General features: G+C 54.9%; 1 protein-coding gene across 4 annotated transcripts in view; it reads right to left on the bottom strand.

The window, feature by feature from the left end:
• CD44 (CD44 molecule (IN blood group)) overlaps positions 1–16,783 on the bottom strand; it is a 91,545-nt gene extending 74,762 nt beyond the window's left edge. For all 4 annotated transcript variants that reach the window (XM_072791112.1, XM_072791113.1, XM_072791114.1 and 1 more), the window contains exons 1-2: positions 16,518–16,783; positions 15,914–16,148 (exon numbers count right to left, since the gene is read on the bottom strand). In XM_072791112.1, the coding sequence (XP_072647213.1) occupies positions 15,914–16,148; positions 16,518–16,763 (481 nt within the window). In that variant the 5' untranslated portion in view covers positions 16,764–16,783. The remainder of the gene's footprint in view (positions 1–15,913; positions 16,149–16,517) is intronic.
• Between the last annotated feature and the right edge of the window lie 517 nt (positions 16,784–17,300).

Here is a 17,300-nt window from a genome sequence, read left to right as displayed (position 1 = left end):
ACAAACAAACAAAAAAAAAACAATAAAGGCTCCGGCAGTGTGTAAGCCATTCCCCGTTGTGCCACAAAACCCGGTACCCTTTTAGCTTCCTCTCCTGGTCACCCCAGTCTTCTCGCCAGCCTCGTCTTGCTCAGTGCCTTCCCTCTATCGACTCAAAGCATGAAATGGAAAGAGCATTGGACTGAGAATCAGAAGACCAGCGTTTTGATTCTAATGAGTTATGTGACCTGGGGCCGGAGTCACTAGCGGGCTTTGAGATGCTTTTCCCTCCTCTGTCCGATAAACAGAATTTGTAGCATCCCTTCCCATTCTGACACCCCATCATCTTTGGCCTTTAGTCACCAGCCCATGATAACTTCCCATTTAGGGTCCTCCCTGCCTCTCTCCCCTTCTCCCTCCTTGGATCCATACTTTGGTGGATCCAGGCCAGCCGGCACTTTCTCAGCCCTAGCAAAGCATCTAACCGCCCCCCACCCCCCAAGCCCTGCCTCCGGTGTTTGTACCGAGTTACCTTAGCGAGGGCATTGTGATTCAGCTCGCCAGGGCACCCCAGTCCCCTGCCAGCCCGACTGCACCTGCACGCCTCAGGAAATGACACAGCCAAGCAGCCTGAGCACATACCAGGTCTTCCTAGATAAAAGCGCAGCCCAGGAGGGGACGGCAGCTCCGAACAGATTGGTGAACATTCCGAAGAATACAATTTCAATGATTGGGGTCAACCAGCAACGGGAGACAGAGATAAAGGCGAAAGTTACCTCCGGTAATAATAGGACCTTGTAGTTCCACATCACGTGCTTCTGCCTACCAGCACAAAACACTTTCACACCAGCAGGCAGAGGTGGAGAGGTCCAGGGGAGGCAGAGGGATTATTATCCCCAGGTGGTTCACACAGTGTATCGAAGCATTAGACAGATAAAGCCAGTAGCCCAAGGTCACACAATTAGGCTTTGACACGGTGGGAATTAGAGCAGAGTGTCCTAATCTCACCTGGGGGCTATTTCTAGTAGACACTTGGTGGAGCCTTTTGTTTATACCTTGGCTCTATATCATCTTAGCTGCCAAGGTAGGGAGCTTGTTTTTTCTCTTGGGGATGAGGAGCGTCCCAGGATGGGCTTGCCAGCCTGAGCTCAGAATCCAGCCTACTGGACTTGGATGCGACAAGCTGGACCCAGCGGGGCCAGGCTGTGGAATGCTGCTGCTGTTTGCACTTGGGAGGCACAGGAGAGCCCCGAGTGGCAGCTGAGAATGCAGAGGCTCCAGGGCTGATAAAAGTTGTAATTAAGGCGCACATACAACCCTTTCATCTTCAAAGGCTTTACTCACATTAGCTAGTTATTCCTCCTATCACCCCCATGGGTGAGGCATCATTTTTGTCTTCTCAGTTTGCAGATGGAGAAGCTGATGCGGAGAAGGGGCCTTGTGCCAAGGAGCCTGGCTCTGGTTCAAACAGAGGAGATTCCTGGCTCCCAGCATCCAGCCTCTCTTGGGGTGACGGGAAAACAGTGCAAATGAATCCTAAGAGAAGGCTCAAGCAACCAAACTCCTCTGGGTAAGAGTCTGGATTTATACTGTTCTGGAAGGAGGTGGAGTCTACACAGAATGTCTTGCTCACTGGATTTGAGTGGCCAACGTCCCAGTTTGCAGGCAGCTATCGGAAAGGAAAACTCGAAAAGCCTGCTGCTCCACTGGAGCCATCCCAGTGAGATGGGGGGCTTCCGCGGTCCCCTGCCCGAGACAGACATCACGAACAGACCACGCACGGCACCCTCTGCGGCCAGCCAAGGTCTGGCTCTCGGCACAGCCCTCCAGGCAGCCTCTGGTAATCGATGGGAAGTGGTACGTGGGCTGACACCTATTTGCCATCAGGGCTGCAGGGCTTGTCTGGGATCATCTCAAGCTGCCAGTCTCCACCCCAGCCAGAGCGGCCCCAGTGGCAACCCAAGTGGTGCTGGCGCTGCCCCACTGCTGAACCCTGCCCAGCAGCCTCCAAATACGGTGTCGTGGGAACTTCTCTGGGGCACAAGAACTGGATCTTGCAGGCGGTGCCACTGACACATGATCACCTGGAACCTGCCCAGCGTCATCCCTCACTGTTCTTCAGCTTGGCCTCCCGTCCAGGCAGGCTGCACCCTCCCTGGCGCCCCACAGGCCATACGTAACTCCCCCCACTTGAACCTTCTCAGCTCAAGCTCTGCACCCCCATGGGTCACCCTCTTCTCTGCCCTGCTCATCCACCTCACGCTCAAGTCCCACTCCTTGCACGAAGCCTGCACAATCACCGCCCGTGCCCACTTTCCCTCGTCTTCCGGCCCTTGATGGCCCATCATCTCGTAGGGCTCCTTCACCTGTTTGACTTTTCTCCCACCAAACCGTCAGCTTTCTGGGGACAGGAACTAGATCTTCCACTCCCCTCAATCCTTTCCACGGTGCCGGTCACACTACACTCTTCAGTGAATTGAATTAGTGAGTTCATCACCATCTCCTAGTTGGGCAAAGAGGCAAACTGTAAAGGGCGAATCTTGCCCACCATCCTCCTGGGACTAAGGGGGAGAAACACCAAAGCTCCACTGGCTGCATGCGGCTGTCACTTCTCCCGTCACTTCTCCTAGATGCTGTGTCTGCGGGACCGGCTGGAGATGACCAAGCGATAACTGAGGGCATGGCATATGACAAAGAACAGAACCCAGCTGGTATTTTACTTTGGTTTCTGGTTGGCGGATACTAAAAGGGCACACCCAGGCTGGATGGGACCTCAGTAAGGACTTTCAGTGACTGACAGGAGGTCAGAACCCTGACAGGGCATTTAGTCCCTGACCCGCTTTGGCAAACTCCTAAGTAGTGCCATCTTTAGGACTTCCTTTTTTTTTTCTTTTTCTCTTTCTATTTTTCTCTCTCTTCCTTTCTTTCTTCCTTCCTTCCTTCTTTCCTTTTCCTTCTCTGGGTTTATTAAAAAGAACTAAATATCTTAGCAGGAATCTGGAAGGCTCTGAGCAGAAGCAGCAATTCGCCATCTCAAAGGGCTGCGTTGGCCAATGCATTGGTACGTGTGTGCATGTGTACACACATACATAATATTAAATATTTGTTTTGTTTGCTCTTTTTTTTTTTTTTTTTTTTTTTTAGATTCTCATGGCCACCCTAGTTGTTTTCCGTAGGATTCTATAGCTCACCCTCTACGCACCTCTTTGGCTGAATGATGTGGTTTTGGTTTGCGTCAACATGCTGCAGCATCCCCTTAACGGAAGCTGAGGAATCTAAGTTGCTCATCAGCTTTGAGAGTAGAGGACATTATCTTTCCCCCTCTTGGCTTTTCTGATCACTTGAAGCGATGTTTTTTAAAGCACAGTTTAAAGGAAAAGAGTATCGCATTCAGATCCTGCAGGTAACCCCAGGACTTGCTTTCTGTGGTTCTAGCTGTGTGACTGAGACGTGTACTGCACTTCTCTGGCCCAAGCTTCCTCGTCTGCCCATTCCCAGGCGGTCGAGAGGATTCAGCTGAGTCCTCTGAACAAAGCACCTTGTTCCTAAGAGTCGTGCTTGCCCAGTGGGGTTTAGAGTAGAACTGGGTCAATAGATTTGTTTCTGGCATGGATTAATAATTCACTTCTGACATTTAATACAAACCATGCATCACTTTTTTTTTTCGCACTGCATTGTAGTCCTGTTATTCTTTCCATTAAGTTTTATGAGGCTTAGGTGTTCGTGGCCCACAGAGTGGTAGATTCATAGAACGTGAGGCCTAGAAAGGATTTTACAGATCAACTGGAATCCAGCCCTCTCATTTTATACATGGAAAATCGGAGGTAAACAGGGGTGAAATGATTTGTTCAGCAAACTAAAATATAATAATAGTCAATTTCTATTCTTGAGGCACCTCTAAGTGTAGACACTGAGTGCTAGACACCACATGCTAAACATTGTTCTAGACATTTAACATGTGCACGGCCTGAGCTCACACCACTCTGAGGTGGTAGAGAGGGGAATCAAACCTCAGGTCTGGCTCTTCTCACAGCCCTTACTCCTTCTACACAGCCCTCCTCCAAAGCCAAACCTCCGCATTCCCGGTGTACCACGCAAACCCTCTGATTTGGCACAAGTGGTCTTTGGAATAGAAGGTTTTAAACCATTGAAAGAAACAACTTCCTCTTTTTTTATTTTCACAGAGTGACCAAAAGCCAACATCTTTTCTATAAGTGTCATTGAGTATATGATTTTGAGGCTTGGGTTTTTTTGTTTTTGTTGATATATATATATATACACACAGGAGGCCAGATTTGGAAGGAATTGCTGGGGCATAGAGGCAGACAGGCTTATAGGAAACCAAGATCCCTGTTCTACTGGACAAAACCTAATGAGCTCTGAACAACCCCCTACCTTGCCTGACATGTCAAACTTCAGGAGAGATACACTCCAATTAAGGAGAATGCAGAGAAAAGCACTTTTAAGGAAGTTTGAGGCTCACTAAAAGAGACACTGGAAAAAAAATAAAATTAAAAGGTTTTTATAGACCAGAAAGAAAAAAAAGGATGAAAAAAATTAGCCAGAACCTATAAAAATCACAAAAGCTAAATGATAAAGGTTGCTTTGCCAAATCTAGAAATTTCATCCATTCATTCAGTCATCTGATGTTTACTGAGCATCTACTATAATGGGGGAACTGATGACTGGGGGCTACCATGAGACAAAAATACATATGATGTACATAAAGCATGAGTTCTCCCCTAAGGAGCTTATATGCTCACCAGTGAAAGAGAACAGATGGCCACACACGGCTCAGAGGCATCCCTTAAACTTCATTCTATTAGATGGAGGTATACATGTAGGGTTTTTATGAATTATCAAGGAGAAGCAAGGCAATGCTTGCAACTAAGCACCTGGGTGGCTTAGTTGGTTAAGCATCTGCCTTCAGCTCAGGTCATAATCTCAAGGTCCTGGGATCGAGCCCTGCACTGGGTTCCCTGCTCAGTGTGGAGCCTGCTTCTCCCTCTCCCTCTGCCCTTCTCCCTGCTTGTACTCGCTTGCACGCTCTCTCTCTCTCATAAATAAATAAATAAATAAATAAATAAATAAATAAATAAATTCTTTAAAAGAAAGAAAGAAGACAATAGAGGAGAGTAAAAGTCTCTCTGGTAAGACCAGAGGGATGTGCCTGACCTCGAAGGCTGACGTTGGGAAGACACCTTGTGCTACCACAGAAGATCCACAGCAAAGATGAACCTCAGGGCAAAAGATTTCTCTGGCAGCATCACTTCCCTCCCCAAAGTCTGGTCCACCTCTGCGTGACCAGCACTCTTGTAGGAACCTGAACCCCTGTCTTCCCTTTTCTGATGAAAAATGTGACCATGCAATAAACCGGTGGGCTGGGGCTGGCTCAGTGACATCAGCTGGTCTCCTGCAGTCTGTAAGACGGTGCACAGCTCTGCTAGACTCTGCTTCCTGGGCCGCATGCACTCAGTAATGCCAGCATTTGTGACTGGCAGGTCGGAGATCTTCATTTAATATTTCTGGAGTGCGTGAAGACTGGGGCCAGGGGCCTGGGCAGAAACCACCTTCTAGGCCCGAGCCAGGAGACCAGGTATTGGTTGCATGGCATTGTTCATTTCTCCTTGACATCTCAATTTGCATAATGATAAACACCTGCAAGGCTTTACTGCCATCACTCTAACACCTCTGCAGATTCTCTTTGAGAGAGGAAGTAGTAAAAGAGGCTGGGGTGTGGGTCCTAGAAGGTACTGTAGACCTGCTCAAGTGAGAGGAAGTAGTAAAAGAGGCTGGGGTGTGGGTCCTAGAAGGTACTGCAGACCTGCTCAAGTGAGAGAGGAAGTAGTAAAAGAGGCTGGGGTGTGGGTCCTAGAAGGTACTGCAGACCTGCTCAAGGGAAATTCAAATGGGTAATGAATCTGTGATGAGTCTCTGAGCCCAGGCCAAACACACACAGACGAGTGTCAGGTGTCCTCAGGTGGCTCTGACTCCACCTTTCTTGGGGGGCTTGTCCTGCCCATCTCCCCTACCTCCCCCAATGCACAGGTCACCTGCTGGGCCACACAGAAGCCAGGCCACCCTTAGGTTTAGGCAAGGGCTGTGAAGAAGGGCCCACTGCTAGTATTTGCTCAGTTCCTTGTGTCAGGGTGAGTGTAGCCTGATTTCTGATGGCCTCCTTCCTCAGTTCCCTCCTTCCCTCATCAATTCTAGCTGGTGGAGAGAAGGCCCTGGGGCCAAAGACCCTTGCACTGAGGGCAAACCTGCTATTTAACACCCCTTTTCTAGCTTTGGCCATTCATGAGCCAAAGTCCTAGATGGTGGAGAAACACTAATCAGCAACTTCCACCTCTCCTCCAGGGGACAAGTAATGAAGTGATAATGAACAAACAACTCAACCCACCATCCTTTCCAATCCTACCTCTTCCCCAGCTTCCCATCATATGGACAAGAGCAGAACTTCCATCCAGGAATTGGAATGAATGAGCCACTCAGGGTATGAATGGGGAGAAGCTTCCATGACAACTTCTTTCCCCTTCATGCTTGCAATTCCAGCCCTTCCTCTGACATCACGTGTAAAAAGGGAGGGTAAGACTAGCTCTGTGGATGTTATGACCCAACCCACACCTGATTCCCAAGTGGAGTTTATGAAAACAACCACAATACTACCAGATATCCCCATTCGGGTTTCTGGGGGCCCTGACATCTTGGCGTACGAGAAGCACAGGAATGAAGTAACTAAGAGCTTCCCAGTAGCCACATCACTTCGGTTGAAATCCCAGCTCCATCACTTAGCAGCTCTGTGGCCTTGGACAAGTTACTCAAATTCCCCATGGCTCAGTTTTCTCATATTTAAAAGAGGGATGATAACCCCACTACTTCATAAGGTTGGTGTATGAGTTCAACAAGTCGGTATAAAGGACATAGAATGGTGCCTGTCCTGGCACCTGGTTAACGTTCCATGAGTATTTACTATTGTTACTAATTGTGGTGATTGTTATCTCAAAAATATACACCTAACTACAAAGAAACAAGTGCAAAAGGTACAAGAGCTCTCTCTGTCCAGAAAGGTTGTGGGGAAGAAAGATGAACTTACAGGCACCTTCAGAGGAGACTTGCAGTGACACCATCGCAAATGTGAATAATCTCTCCCCGCTGGAGTTTTGCAATTAACCTTTACTCTCAAAAGCTGGGGACTTGAGGAAGATTTTTGGGGCCTGGGTTTTGCAAATCACCTCCTCGGTGACTCAGCCCTCCCCACCCACCTAGGACCTATCTATGCCCACACTTGCACTCACGAGGGCCACTTGCCGACTTGGGTGGACACACCCACGCAGCCAGGGCACATCAAACTCAGAAAGATCTGGCTTCGAGATGTTCTTTCCCCCCACAACACCCGTCCCTTCCTTCCTCGTTTGACTCCCGGCGTCCGAGCGTCACTGGGCAGGTGATCCCTGGGTAGGGTAGGCAGGACCTGCCCCAGGTGTGGGCAACTCCAGACTCAGCAAGCTCTACAGAGAGGAGGCATGGTTTGCTGTTGCCGGTGTGGCTCGCCACCAGACAGCAGGCTTCCCTGGAGCCTTGCCCCTTCCTGAGCTGCAGGAGACCCACAGAGAAGGTGACACTCTTCTGTGAAGCTCTTCTGCTTCTCTCCTGGGTGCCACCACCTTCCAGAAGCAGGCATGGAGGCAGTTGGGGGGGGGGGAGGCGGGCAGAGGGGTGTTTAAGGAGTCCAACCTCAGATCAGCATCTCCAAAATAATCTCCAAGTGGGCTGCTGCTAGGGAGTGTTTTATTTTGAAGCTTAAATTTAGGGGTTGGTGTCATCATGCTGCCTGGCTTCCACTCCCTTCTTGGCCTGAGAAGCTGGTAACCCTGTTCTGAGAGAGACGTCCCCAGCCACAGCAAGCAGCCACCAAAACCACAAACAGATGGGTGATCTCCCTGTTTGGGCAGACCGAGCATGAGCCCTGTGGTGGGCAGCTGACCAGGCAAGCGCCCTGCTCACCCCTGCCCTGAGCAAAACAGCCATCCCCACTGCTATCGCACAGAGAGACGTGCTGTCTTATGCATGTGTCCAGCACGCTTCCATATATAGGATGGAGCTATTTCTGTAGTCTGCATATTCATTTCAGTTCAACAGTTCCTGGCAGCTAGGGCCAACCCTGGGATCTGGGACCACACACACGCACACACAATATGATTGTGACATAATCCCTGGGGCTCCCGCAGTGCTGCAGAAGCCAGATAAGAGAAGGCAGGTCAGGCTTTGGGTTTTCCCCCTTTGAGGGGAGTGAAAGTCATTAGCGCCCCTTGGCCCCCAAAGTGAAAGAGGCCTCTCTGCCTGATTTTACTGCACAGCCTTGAGGCTAATTAATTTTAGCCCTACGAGGCTGGGGGGCCTATCCTACCCGAGGGGCCCTATGAGGACCAGGTACCACGCTGTCAGAGGCGAGCTTACTGGAATGGCTGCCATCGTGTGACACCAGATTCTCAACGTGAGGGGACTTCGCCAGCACCACCGTCCCTCTGGCAGTGTCCAGAGGCCTTTTTGGCTGTCACACCTTGAGGAGGGGCAGGGCACTACCCGAACCGGGTACGTGGAAGCCAGAGAGCACGGCCAGCCAGCACCCAGGAAGCCACACGCCACACATGACAGGGCGAGCTAGCTGCTCAGGGGCGAGGGAGGTGGCCTTCTTATGAGCCCCCCCCCCAGTGCCCAACCCCCCAGTGCGGCAAGTGGGCCCCCCGTCAATGTTTGTTGGCCGTATGGGCTAGTTAACTCATGTACTCGAGAGTGGGTAAACTGATGGCAGGCAAGAGGGACACATCCCCCTTTTCACTTCTGCTTCTTCATACATTCAAATGCCATCCTGTCCCCATGGCCACCTCCTCCCGCCCACCTTGCTGCGTGTGTCACCAACGCCCTTAGCCTCACAGTCTCCGACAGCCAGGCCACCCAGCAGCTGCACCATGTTCAAAGTTCTTGGCTGCAGGTGCCAGTGTCACACCTGTGATTCCCCGGTGGTGCCCGGCACAGCGGGGGGCCCACAGAAGACACCCGACCGGCAGATGCCCACACTACGGGCAGATGCGTGGGCTCAGGCGTGCACACACTCACAAGCACACCCACGGTGCGTGTAGGCCCACGTCTAGCAAGCAGGACTCCAATGCGTAGCTTGTCCTGGTGCTTTCCATATCGGGGTGACCACGAAGTGGAGAGCAGAAGAATAGTAAATATTTCTCCCCAGTATTTCTCCACGTTTTCTCAGCCAAGCGTCATTTGAATCGGACACCTGGCCGACAAAGGAGCTGCAAAGCTGTGAATTCCTTTATGCAAAGCGCCTTGCAAAGCTTCTGACCCCTGATCACACGAAACCAAACACATTTACTGGTAGAAAAACATATAGACGCTCAGTCAAAATATATGCCGTGCGTCAATTGGTAGAGCATTTGCACATTTGAAAGCCGGACTCTCCGGGGAAACCTGGCAGGCACGACCACTTTGTCCGTGCCCAGCCAAGGTCCACAACCACAAACCAGGGAGCACCCCTTCCACACTCTATCAGGTGGCCCTGGCTTCCCAAACCCTTGGTGGCCCGCTGAGGGTGGGGGTGGGGGGTGGTATGCTTTTTAAGAAAAATTGCAACTTGCCGCATGAGTAAAGAGGTAGGGTTTGAAGTTAAGGTAGGAGGCACCGGCCCCCCTGCTAGTTCTCAAGAACACTCGTGTGCTTCCCATTCAAGCAGAGACACAAAGGAAATTGAGTCATCGGCCTCTTGCCGTGCAATCCCCCAGAATTTCTTTCTGAAGCAGAAAAGATCCCCTTTGAGGACCATGCTTTGTCTGACAGCATCTGCCACCTGCTTAGGCTCCCTCTTGCACAAGAGCCGCTTCCTTTTCAGGCTCTGGGTGGAGCTGGCCGAACCGAGGTGGTGGGAGACTCAACTGCAGCCTCTGTCTCAGCCCCGGCCCAGTCCAGAGCGGCCCTGGCCCCGGCCCAACACGGCCTCAGCCCCGGCCTCAGCCCCGACCTCAGTCCCAGCCCAGCACACTTCAGCCCCAGCCCTGGCTTCATCCCCAGCCCAGCCCCAGCCCCACACAGCCTAGCACCAGCTCCAGCCCAGCCTCAGCCCAACACAGCCTCAGCCCCAGCCCCAGCCCCAGCCCCAGCCCCAGTCCCAGCCCAACACAGCCCAGCCCAGACCAGCCTCAGCTTCAGCCCCAGCCCCAGCCCAGCCCAGCCCCAGCCCCAGCCTCAGTCCCGGCCTCAGTCCCAGCCCAACACAGCCCAGCCCAGGGCAGCCCAGGGCAGCCCCAGCCCCAGCCCAACACAGCCTGGCCCTGGCTTCAGCCCCAGCCTCAGTCCCGGCCTCAGTCCCAGCTCAACACAGCCCAGCCCCAGCCTCAGCCCCAGCCTCAGTCCCAGCCCAACACAGCCCAGCCCCAGCCTAAAACAACCCCAGCCACAGCCCAACACAGTCCAGCTCAGCCCAGCCACAGCCCAGAGCAACCTCAGCCTCAGCCCCAACCCCAGCCCAACACAGCCCAGCCCAGCTCCAGCCCCAGCCCCACACAGCCTAGCCCCAGCCCTAGCCCAGCCCCACACAGCCTAGCCCCAGCCCTAGCTCAGCCCCACACAGCCTAGCCCCAGCCCCAGCCCAGCTCCAGCCCCAGCCCACACAGCCTAGCCCCAGCCCAGCCCCAGCCCAGCCCCAGCCCAACACAGCCCATCCCAGAGCAGCCTCAGCCTCAGGCCCAGCCCCACACAGCCTAGCCCCAGCCCCAGCCCGAGCCTCAGCCCAACACACCCCACCCCAGCCCAACACAGCCCAGCCCAGCTCCAGCCCCAGCCCCACACAGCCTAGCCCCAGCCCCAGCCCAGCCCCACACAGCCTAGCCCCAGCCCAGCCCCAGCCCAACACAGCCCAGCCCAGAGCAGCCTCAGCCTCAGGCCCAGCCCCACACAGCCTAGCCCCAGCCCAGCCCGAGCCTCAGCCCAACACACCCCAACCCCAGCCCAACACAGCCCAGCCCAGCTCCAGCCCCAGCCCCACACAGCCTAGCCCCAGCCCCAGCCCAGCCCCACACAGCCTAGCCCCAGCCCTAGCCCAGTCCCACACAGCCTAGCCCCAGCCCCAGCCCAGCTCCAGCCCCAGCCCACACAGCCTAGCCCCAGCCCAGCCCCAGCCCAACACAGCCCAGCCCAGAGCAGCCTCAGCCTCAGGCCCAGCCCCACACAGCCTAGCCCCAGCCCCAGCCCGAGCCTCAGCCCAACACACCCCACCCCAGCCCAACACAGCCCAGCCCAGCTCCAGCCCCAGCCCACACAGCCTAGCCCCACCCCCAGTCCAGCCCTAGCCCCAGCCCCAGCCCCAGCCCCAGCCCCACACAGCCCAGCCCCAGCCCCAGCTACAGCCAGGAGCCACTGCTGGGCAGGCCAGCTTACCTCCCACCACCTCCACGCTGTCAGGGAACCCTAGTTTGACACCATTAGCCTGGATACCATAGACTGATCTGAAATCTCACTTGGGTAGCCGCATGTCACCCGGAGCTCCATACTGGCTTTCAGTTCAAAATCCTTGACTTTTGTAGGCAACTGTGTCAGCCTGCCACCTGGGTCCTCGAGACTTTCCTTCGTTGGGCCACATACAATCTGCTAAACACTGAGGGCTTCCACGGAGCATGTGACGAGGGCCTTTCTGGGTCAGTGCATCTAAAATGCTTGCGGGGTTAGGGTGAAGGCCTCTGCAGAGCCTCTTCCTTAATTTTCAGGCAGAAGGCATTGCCCTAACTTGTCTCTTAGACAAGGAACAGCCTCTCCCTTTTTTTTCCAAGCCTGCAAATGAGAGCATGTCTAGAAGGGCAGCTGGACTCTGATAAGGGAATTGACTTATTTTAGTAACAAATAACTAGGTTGGCATCTCTTGACAGCTGTGGCCAAGCTGGGGAGAGTCAGTCCAGGGTAGGGCAGCCAAGAGGCCACATCCTGCTTGGGGGGGGGGGCAGATGGGGCGGGCCGGGGGAGAAGCCATTCACACCAGGCTTCACATTAGCTGGTCACATGTTACAGGGAGGGTAGGAGAATCACACACACACACACACACACACACACACAGTTTCCAAAGTACTGAATCAAAGGCGCGTAAGCACTGGAGTCTAACACTCCAACGTTAGACAGTGGGAAACCCCACCTCTGCCGTTTGCTAGCTGTGTGTCCTTGGGCAAGCCATGCCACCTCCCTGAGCCTCAATTTTCTGGTCTAGAACATGGGGTTAAGAAAGTGTCAAACATGCCCAGGACTGTCGTGAGGCTCATATGGAATAACCTACTCCAACGGCTCGGCAGAGGGCCTAGCACAGAGCCGCTGCTCAGGAAACGCCACTTCCTGGGACCTGGAACTCTTCTTTGCAGTAGCAGTGTCAGGCTTCGAGAAGCAACTTTGCTTTGTGGTGAGAAACCGACATCATTATTCCTATCCTGAACTCAAACTGGATATAGCAGAGTAAAATTTAAAAATGTGGTGAATTTGCTTCGACGTGGATGGAACTGGAGGATATTATGCTGAGTGAAATAAGTCAATCGGAGAAAGACAAACATTATATGGTCCCATTCATTTGGGGAATATAAAAAATAGTGAAAGGGAATAAAGGGGAAAGGAGAGAAAATGAGTGAGAAATATCAGAAAGGGAGACAGAACATGGGAGACTCCTAACTCTGAGAAACGAACTAGGGGTGGTGGAAGGGGAGGAGGGCGGGGGGTGGGGGTGACTGGGTGACGGGCACCGAGGGGGGCACTTGACAGGATGAGCACTGGGTGTTATTCTATATGTTGGCAAATTGATCACCGATAAAAAATAAATTCATAAAAAAATTAAAATGTGGTGAGTGTTGGGGTGCCTGGTTTGCTCAATCAGCTAAGCATCTGCCTTTGGCTCAAGTCATGGTCGTGGGGTCCTGGGATGGAGCCCGGGAGGGATGCTTAGTAGGGAGCCTGCTTCTCCTGCTGCCCCTCCCCTGCTCGTGTGTGTGCAGCGTGCTCTCTCTCAAATAAATAAATAAAATCTTAAAAAAATATATATTGTGAATGTTTAATGTAGCATTTAAGGTGTGAAACAAGTGTTTTGCCCACTGCAGGGGCAGAGGGGGTGCTCATTACCGTCCTTGATGAGAGGGGTGTTTCAGAGACCTGTGGTTGGAAATGTCCAGCCCTAAGTCTGTCTCCAAGAGGGAAAAGCCACTCCTCCTCCTCTTTCTGTTTCCTCCATGGGAAAAAAGAAGGGTTTTTCTAAATGGTCCTTGGAGTCCCCATGGCTGAGTCTACGACAATGAGTCAAGAAATAGTTCTCGAATGAATGGAAGGGGATCTGTCATAACTTAAGAATTTCATGAGTCCCATGCTGCCCCTGCGTGGGGTAATTTGGAAGAAAGTGGCACCTCTTCCTACTGGCTGCCAGCCTCAGACACACCTACTTGGCACTGCGCCTCTGCAGGAAATAAGATGTCCAATGTGTATCTGGGGAACAACGGACTTAATTGATGCTAACCTCGGCAGTGATGCATTTCTTGCTTCTCCACCCGGGAAAACACAGCCACAGCCCTCACGCCCAGGAAGGGGGGTCTCTACTGCTCACAGGGAGCAGAAGGGAACGTGCCACCCACAAGCTCCGAGGCGCTCAGATGAACCCCTCTTTCTCAACACCAGGGGCGCACCTCCCAAGCAGCGACCTGTCGTCCACAGACAGGAGGAGGCGAGACGTCAGGAGGGCTCATCCACTGCCCTCTACCCGGGGCCACCTTCTTCCCCCTGCATATGACACCTCGTTCAAAGTGTCCGTTCTCCAACTTACTTTTTGGGTCCAGTGTTGGCCATTTCTCTACTTTTTACTTTCCGATATGCAGGAGGAAGCCTTTCTTTCTCCCCAAAGCCGTGCTCCCTTCCAGAGTTTCCTTGTTGTCCTCTGGAGGCCTCCTGACTCCTCCCCCTCACCCCCACCCCCACGGGGGACTGGGCGATAGTACTGCCTCCCCCCACCCCACCCCACTCCTCTTCCTCCTTCCCCGCAGCCGAGCTGCTGTTAAGTCACGTCTCCCTTCCAAGTCTCAGTTCCTTCCAAACAGCATTACAAGCACCCGAAAGCCAAGGCCCCGGAGTTATTGCTACTGGCACTTTGTCACGCTTCCTCCAAATGATGCTGTCCAAAAGGACCATGAAAACGCGGGGCAGGACTGAGCCTCTGGTGTCTGGGAGAATCTCAAGGACTGGGGACAGTGTCAAATATCAGGGGGGTCCGGCCTTGATATTTGGAATCAGGGAGACCGGGTAGGAGTCAGGAACCCGGAGCCTCAGAAACCGAGCAGAAGGCATCACCGGCAGGTAACTGGCCAATGGGCCTCCCCGGAGGTCCCAGGCGGGCCGGCCCAGGGCGCCCCCCACGCTCCAGAATTTCTCCTCTCGGCCATCCCAAATGTTTTTGCCTTTCAAGAGTTCAGTGGAGCTCTGTTCACGTTGGAAGCCTCCTCTGTGGCCTCTGGTCCCCCCTCAGGCCTCGACCCCTGAACTCTTTCCAAGCACGTCTGTGCCACACACGGAGTCCAACGCAGTCCCACTAAGCAGAGCCTCACGGACCTGGGTGCACACGCGCACCAGGCCTTCCAGCAGCGTGAAAACCGGCCAGTTACCTAACCTCTCCGCGCCTCCGTTTGTCTCCCCCCTGGGAAACAGGGCTAGTGACAGGACCCTTCCCACTGCGCCCCCGTGGGGGTAAAATAAGGTCAACGCTTGTAAAGATTTAGCACAGTGTCTGGCACGACGGAAATGTGCAGTCAACGGTGGCCGGCGCTGGCATTTCTTCCGTTATTGGGACCATTATTATTATTATTTCTGTTTCAGGGCTCTAACTCTTCGATCCCCACCTGAGCCCAGTCTAAAGTACCCAGGTCAGACTGTCTTTACTCTCCTGGTACCCCCAGAGCCGGGTTTACTGAATACTTGCTGAGTAGAATCAAGCCATAGGCTGAGCTGTCTTAATGACCCAGCTGGCGCTTCTTAAAAGAAAAATTAATTTTGCTAGCAATAAGCAAATCAGCCATGTAATTATCTGTCCACATATAGACAAAGGGAAAGAAACACCCGGAGTTCAGTCTCCCCAGAATACCTCACACGCAGCCACCCCACTCCAAAGCCACTGAAGATACAGACCCCGTTTGGTTAGGGTATAGCCAGCCCGAGCGAGCTCCCGGGTTCCTAACAGGACCCGGCCGCCCAGGCTCCCCTCCCTGCTGCGAGGCTGCCAGGCCGGGAATAGGAGCCACATCACTGCCTGGATTTCCCCTAACTGATTGGCAGGGGTGGGGTGGGGTGGGGGGGTGCAAGGACTGGCTCAGTCCCCGCCTTTCCTCCTCGCGCTCCCTGCCCCGGGCTGGCACCTCGTGGAAACCCAGAACCTCGCAGAGCTGGTTCAAGTTCCCACAAGCGCTGGAGAGTCGGGGCCGGGAGCCAACTGTAAGAGCCTTGCAACCCGGGCGCACTGGGGAGCCGCAGGGCGCAGGCACCCCTTTCTGGAAGGCTCGGGGCCACCACCGGCTGCCACCCCAGCTGCTCCAGGGCCACCTGGCTACCGGCCCGCCCGCCTGGGGCGCCCTGGGGCGCGGGAGCCGGTTGGTGCGGACACCGGTTGCGCGCACGCAGGACAGTTACTTTCTGCCTCGTGCTGCGTCCGTCCCTCTGCGGGTCCGTCCGTCGGTCCACGGCGACCTCAGCCAAGACCGCGCGCCGCCAACTTTCTCCTCCGCTCCTTCTCTTTCCCTCCCAGCCAGGCTGGTGCTGCCCGCCGGCCTCTCCCCAAGGGCTGAGCGCAAGCCCCGCGCCCCCCGCCCTGCGCCCCCCGCGCGCCCCCCGCGCCCGCATCCACGGGCCCCCCGCAGGCACTCACCGATCTGCGCCAGGCTCAGCCGCAGGAGGCACAGTCCCCAGGCCAGGTGCCACCCCAACTTGTCCATGGTGCGAGGCGCGAGCGCGGGGCGCCGGGGTCCGGGGGTCCGGGGGTCCGGGGTGCGGGGTCCGGTGCGCGGGGCTGGGCTGGGGGCGGTGATGCCGGCGGAGCACGGGGCGAGCGCGGCGGCCCGAGCCTGTCGGGGGGCTGGGGTCCGGCCGGGCAATGAGGGCGCCTGGGAAGTTGGGTGCAGTTTTTATTCAAGGGCTGAAAAGAGTGACCTAAGAGGGAGGAGGGAGCGAGCGCAGGACACACCCAAGCGAGGGGCTGTGACTAAGCAGCCGGCGGAGGTTTAAAGACGCAGCAGCCTCCCGGCCCTTCCGCCCCCGCCCCGCGCTCCGCGGACACCCGCAGCCCGGGGAGGGGGGGACCCCGGGGAGGCCCTGCGCCCCCGGACGCCCCGGCTCCCCTCCCCGCGCGCTGCGAGGCGGCCTCGGGACCATCGACGGTTCCCTGGGTCCCTGGTTCCCTGGGTCCCGAACCCGGACCCCCGCGGCGCGGGGCGCAGCCTCCGACCCGACCCTCCCCCGGGCTTCAGGCGCACCTGGATGTGCTGCGGCCGCGATGGAGGGCGCCAGGGGTGCTCCTTGCTCACCGTGCGGAGGCGGGACCGAGAGCCTGGGGTCCTCTCCAGGCGGACAGGGCGGGCGCATTCGTCCTCCCCCGGACCAGAAGCCGAGTTCTCACGGCTCGGGGGGCCGTTGGCTTTTTGTCGGGGCGGCTCAGGGCAAGCCGAAGATGACCGGCCGTGGACGGGGCTGCTATTTCCCTTCCCCAACCCACGTGTCATCTTCCAGGCCCAGGCTGGCACGTGGGGCCATCCGCCCATTCAGCCAGCCAGCCAGCCAAGCTCATTCATCTTCCCAAACATCCTTCCACCCAGCTACTCACCTATCTCCCCATCTTTCCTGGGGGGGGGGGCTGGCACATCTACCCATCCTCCCTTCCCCCCATCCACTTGCCCACCCACACATCCTCCCTTCCCTCCATCCATTCATCCAACCACTTATTCATCCCATCACCCTCCCATACAACTTCTCCTCCACCTGCCCGGACATCCTTTTTCCACATGTCCTCATAAACCTACATCCATCCATCCATGTACTGTCTTCTTCTCCAGCCAGCCAGCCACATCTGTTCATCAGTATATCCATCCATCGTCCATCCAGTCATCATCCACCATTTTACCCATCCCCACATCGACCAGACATCCACCTGTTACTCTCTCTTGCTATCTAGACTCTTATCTATGCAAACAGTAATCCACTTTCCCTCATCCTCCCTACCCAATACACCTCAGAAAGGGAAGGAAGATTGTCTTATTCTT

The sequence above is a fragment of the Canis lupus genome, chromosome 21 (genome assembly GCF_048164855.1).
Source record: "Canis lupus baileyi chromosome 21, mCanLup2.hap1, whole genome shotgun sequence".
In the NCBI taxonomy this organism is placed as follows: Eukaryota; Metazoa; Chordata; class Mammalia; order Carnivora; family Canidae; genus Canis; species Canis lupus.
This window is presented reverse-complemented; position numbering and strand designations above follow the sequence as displayed.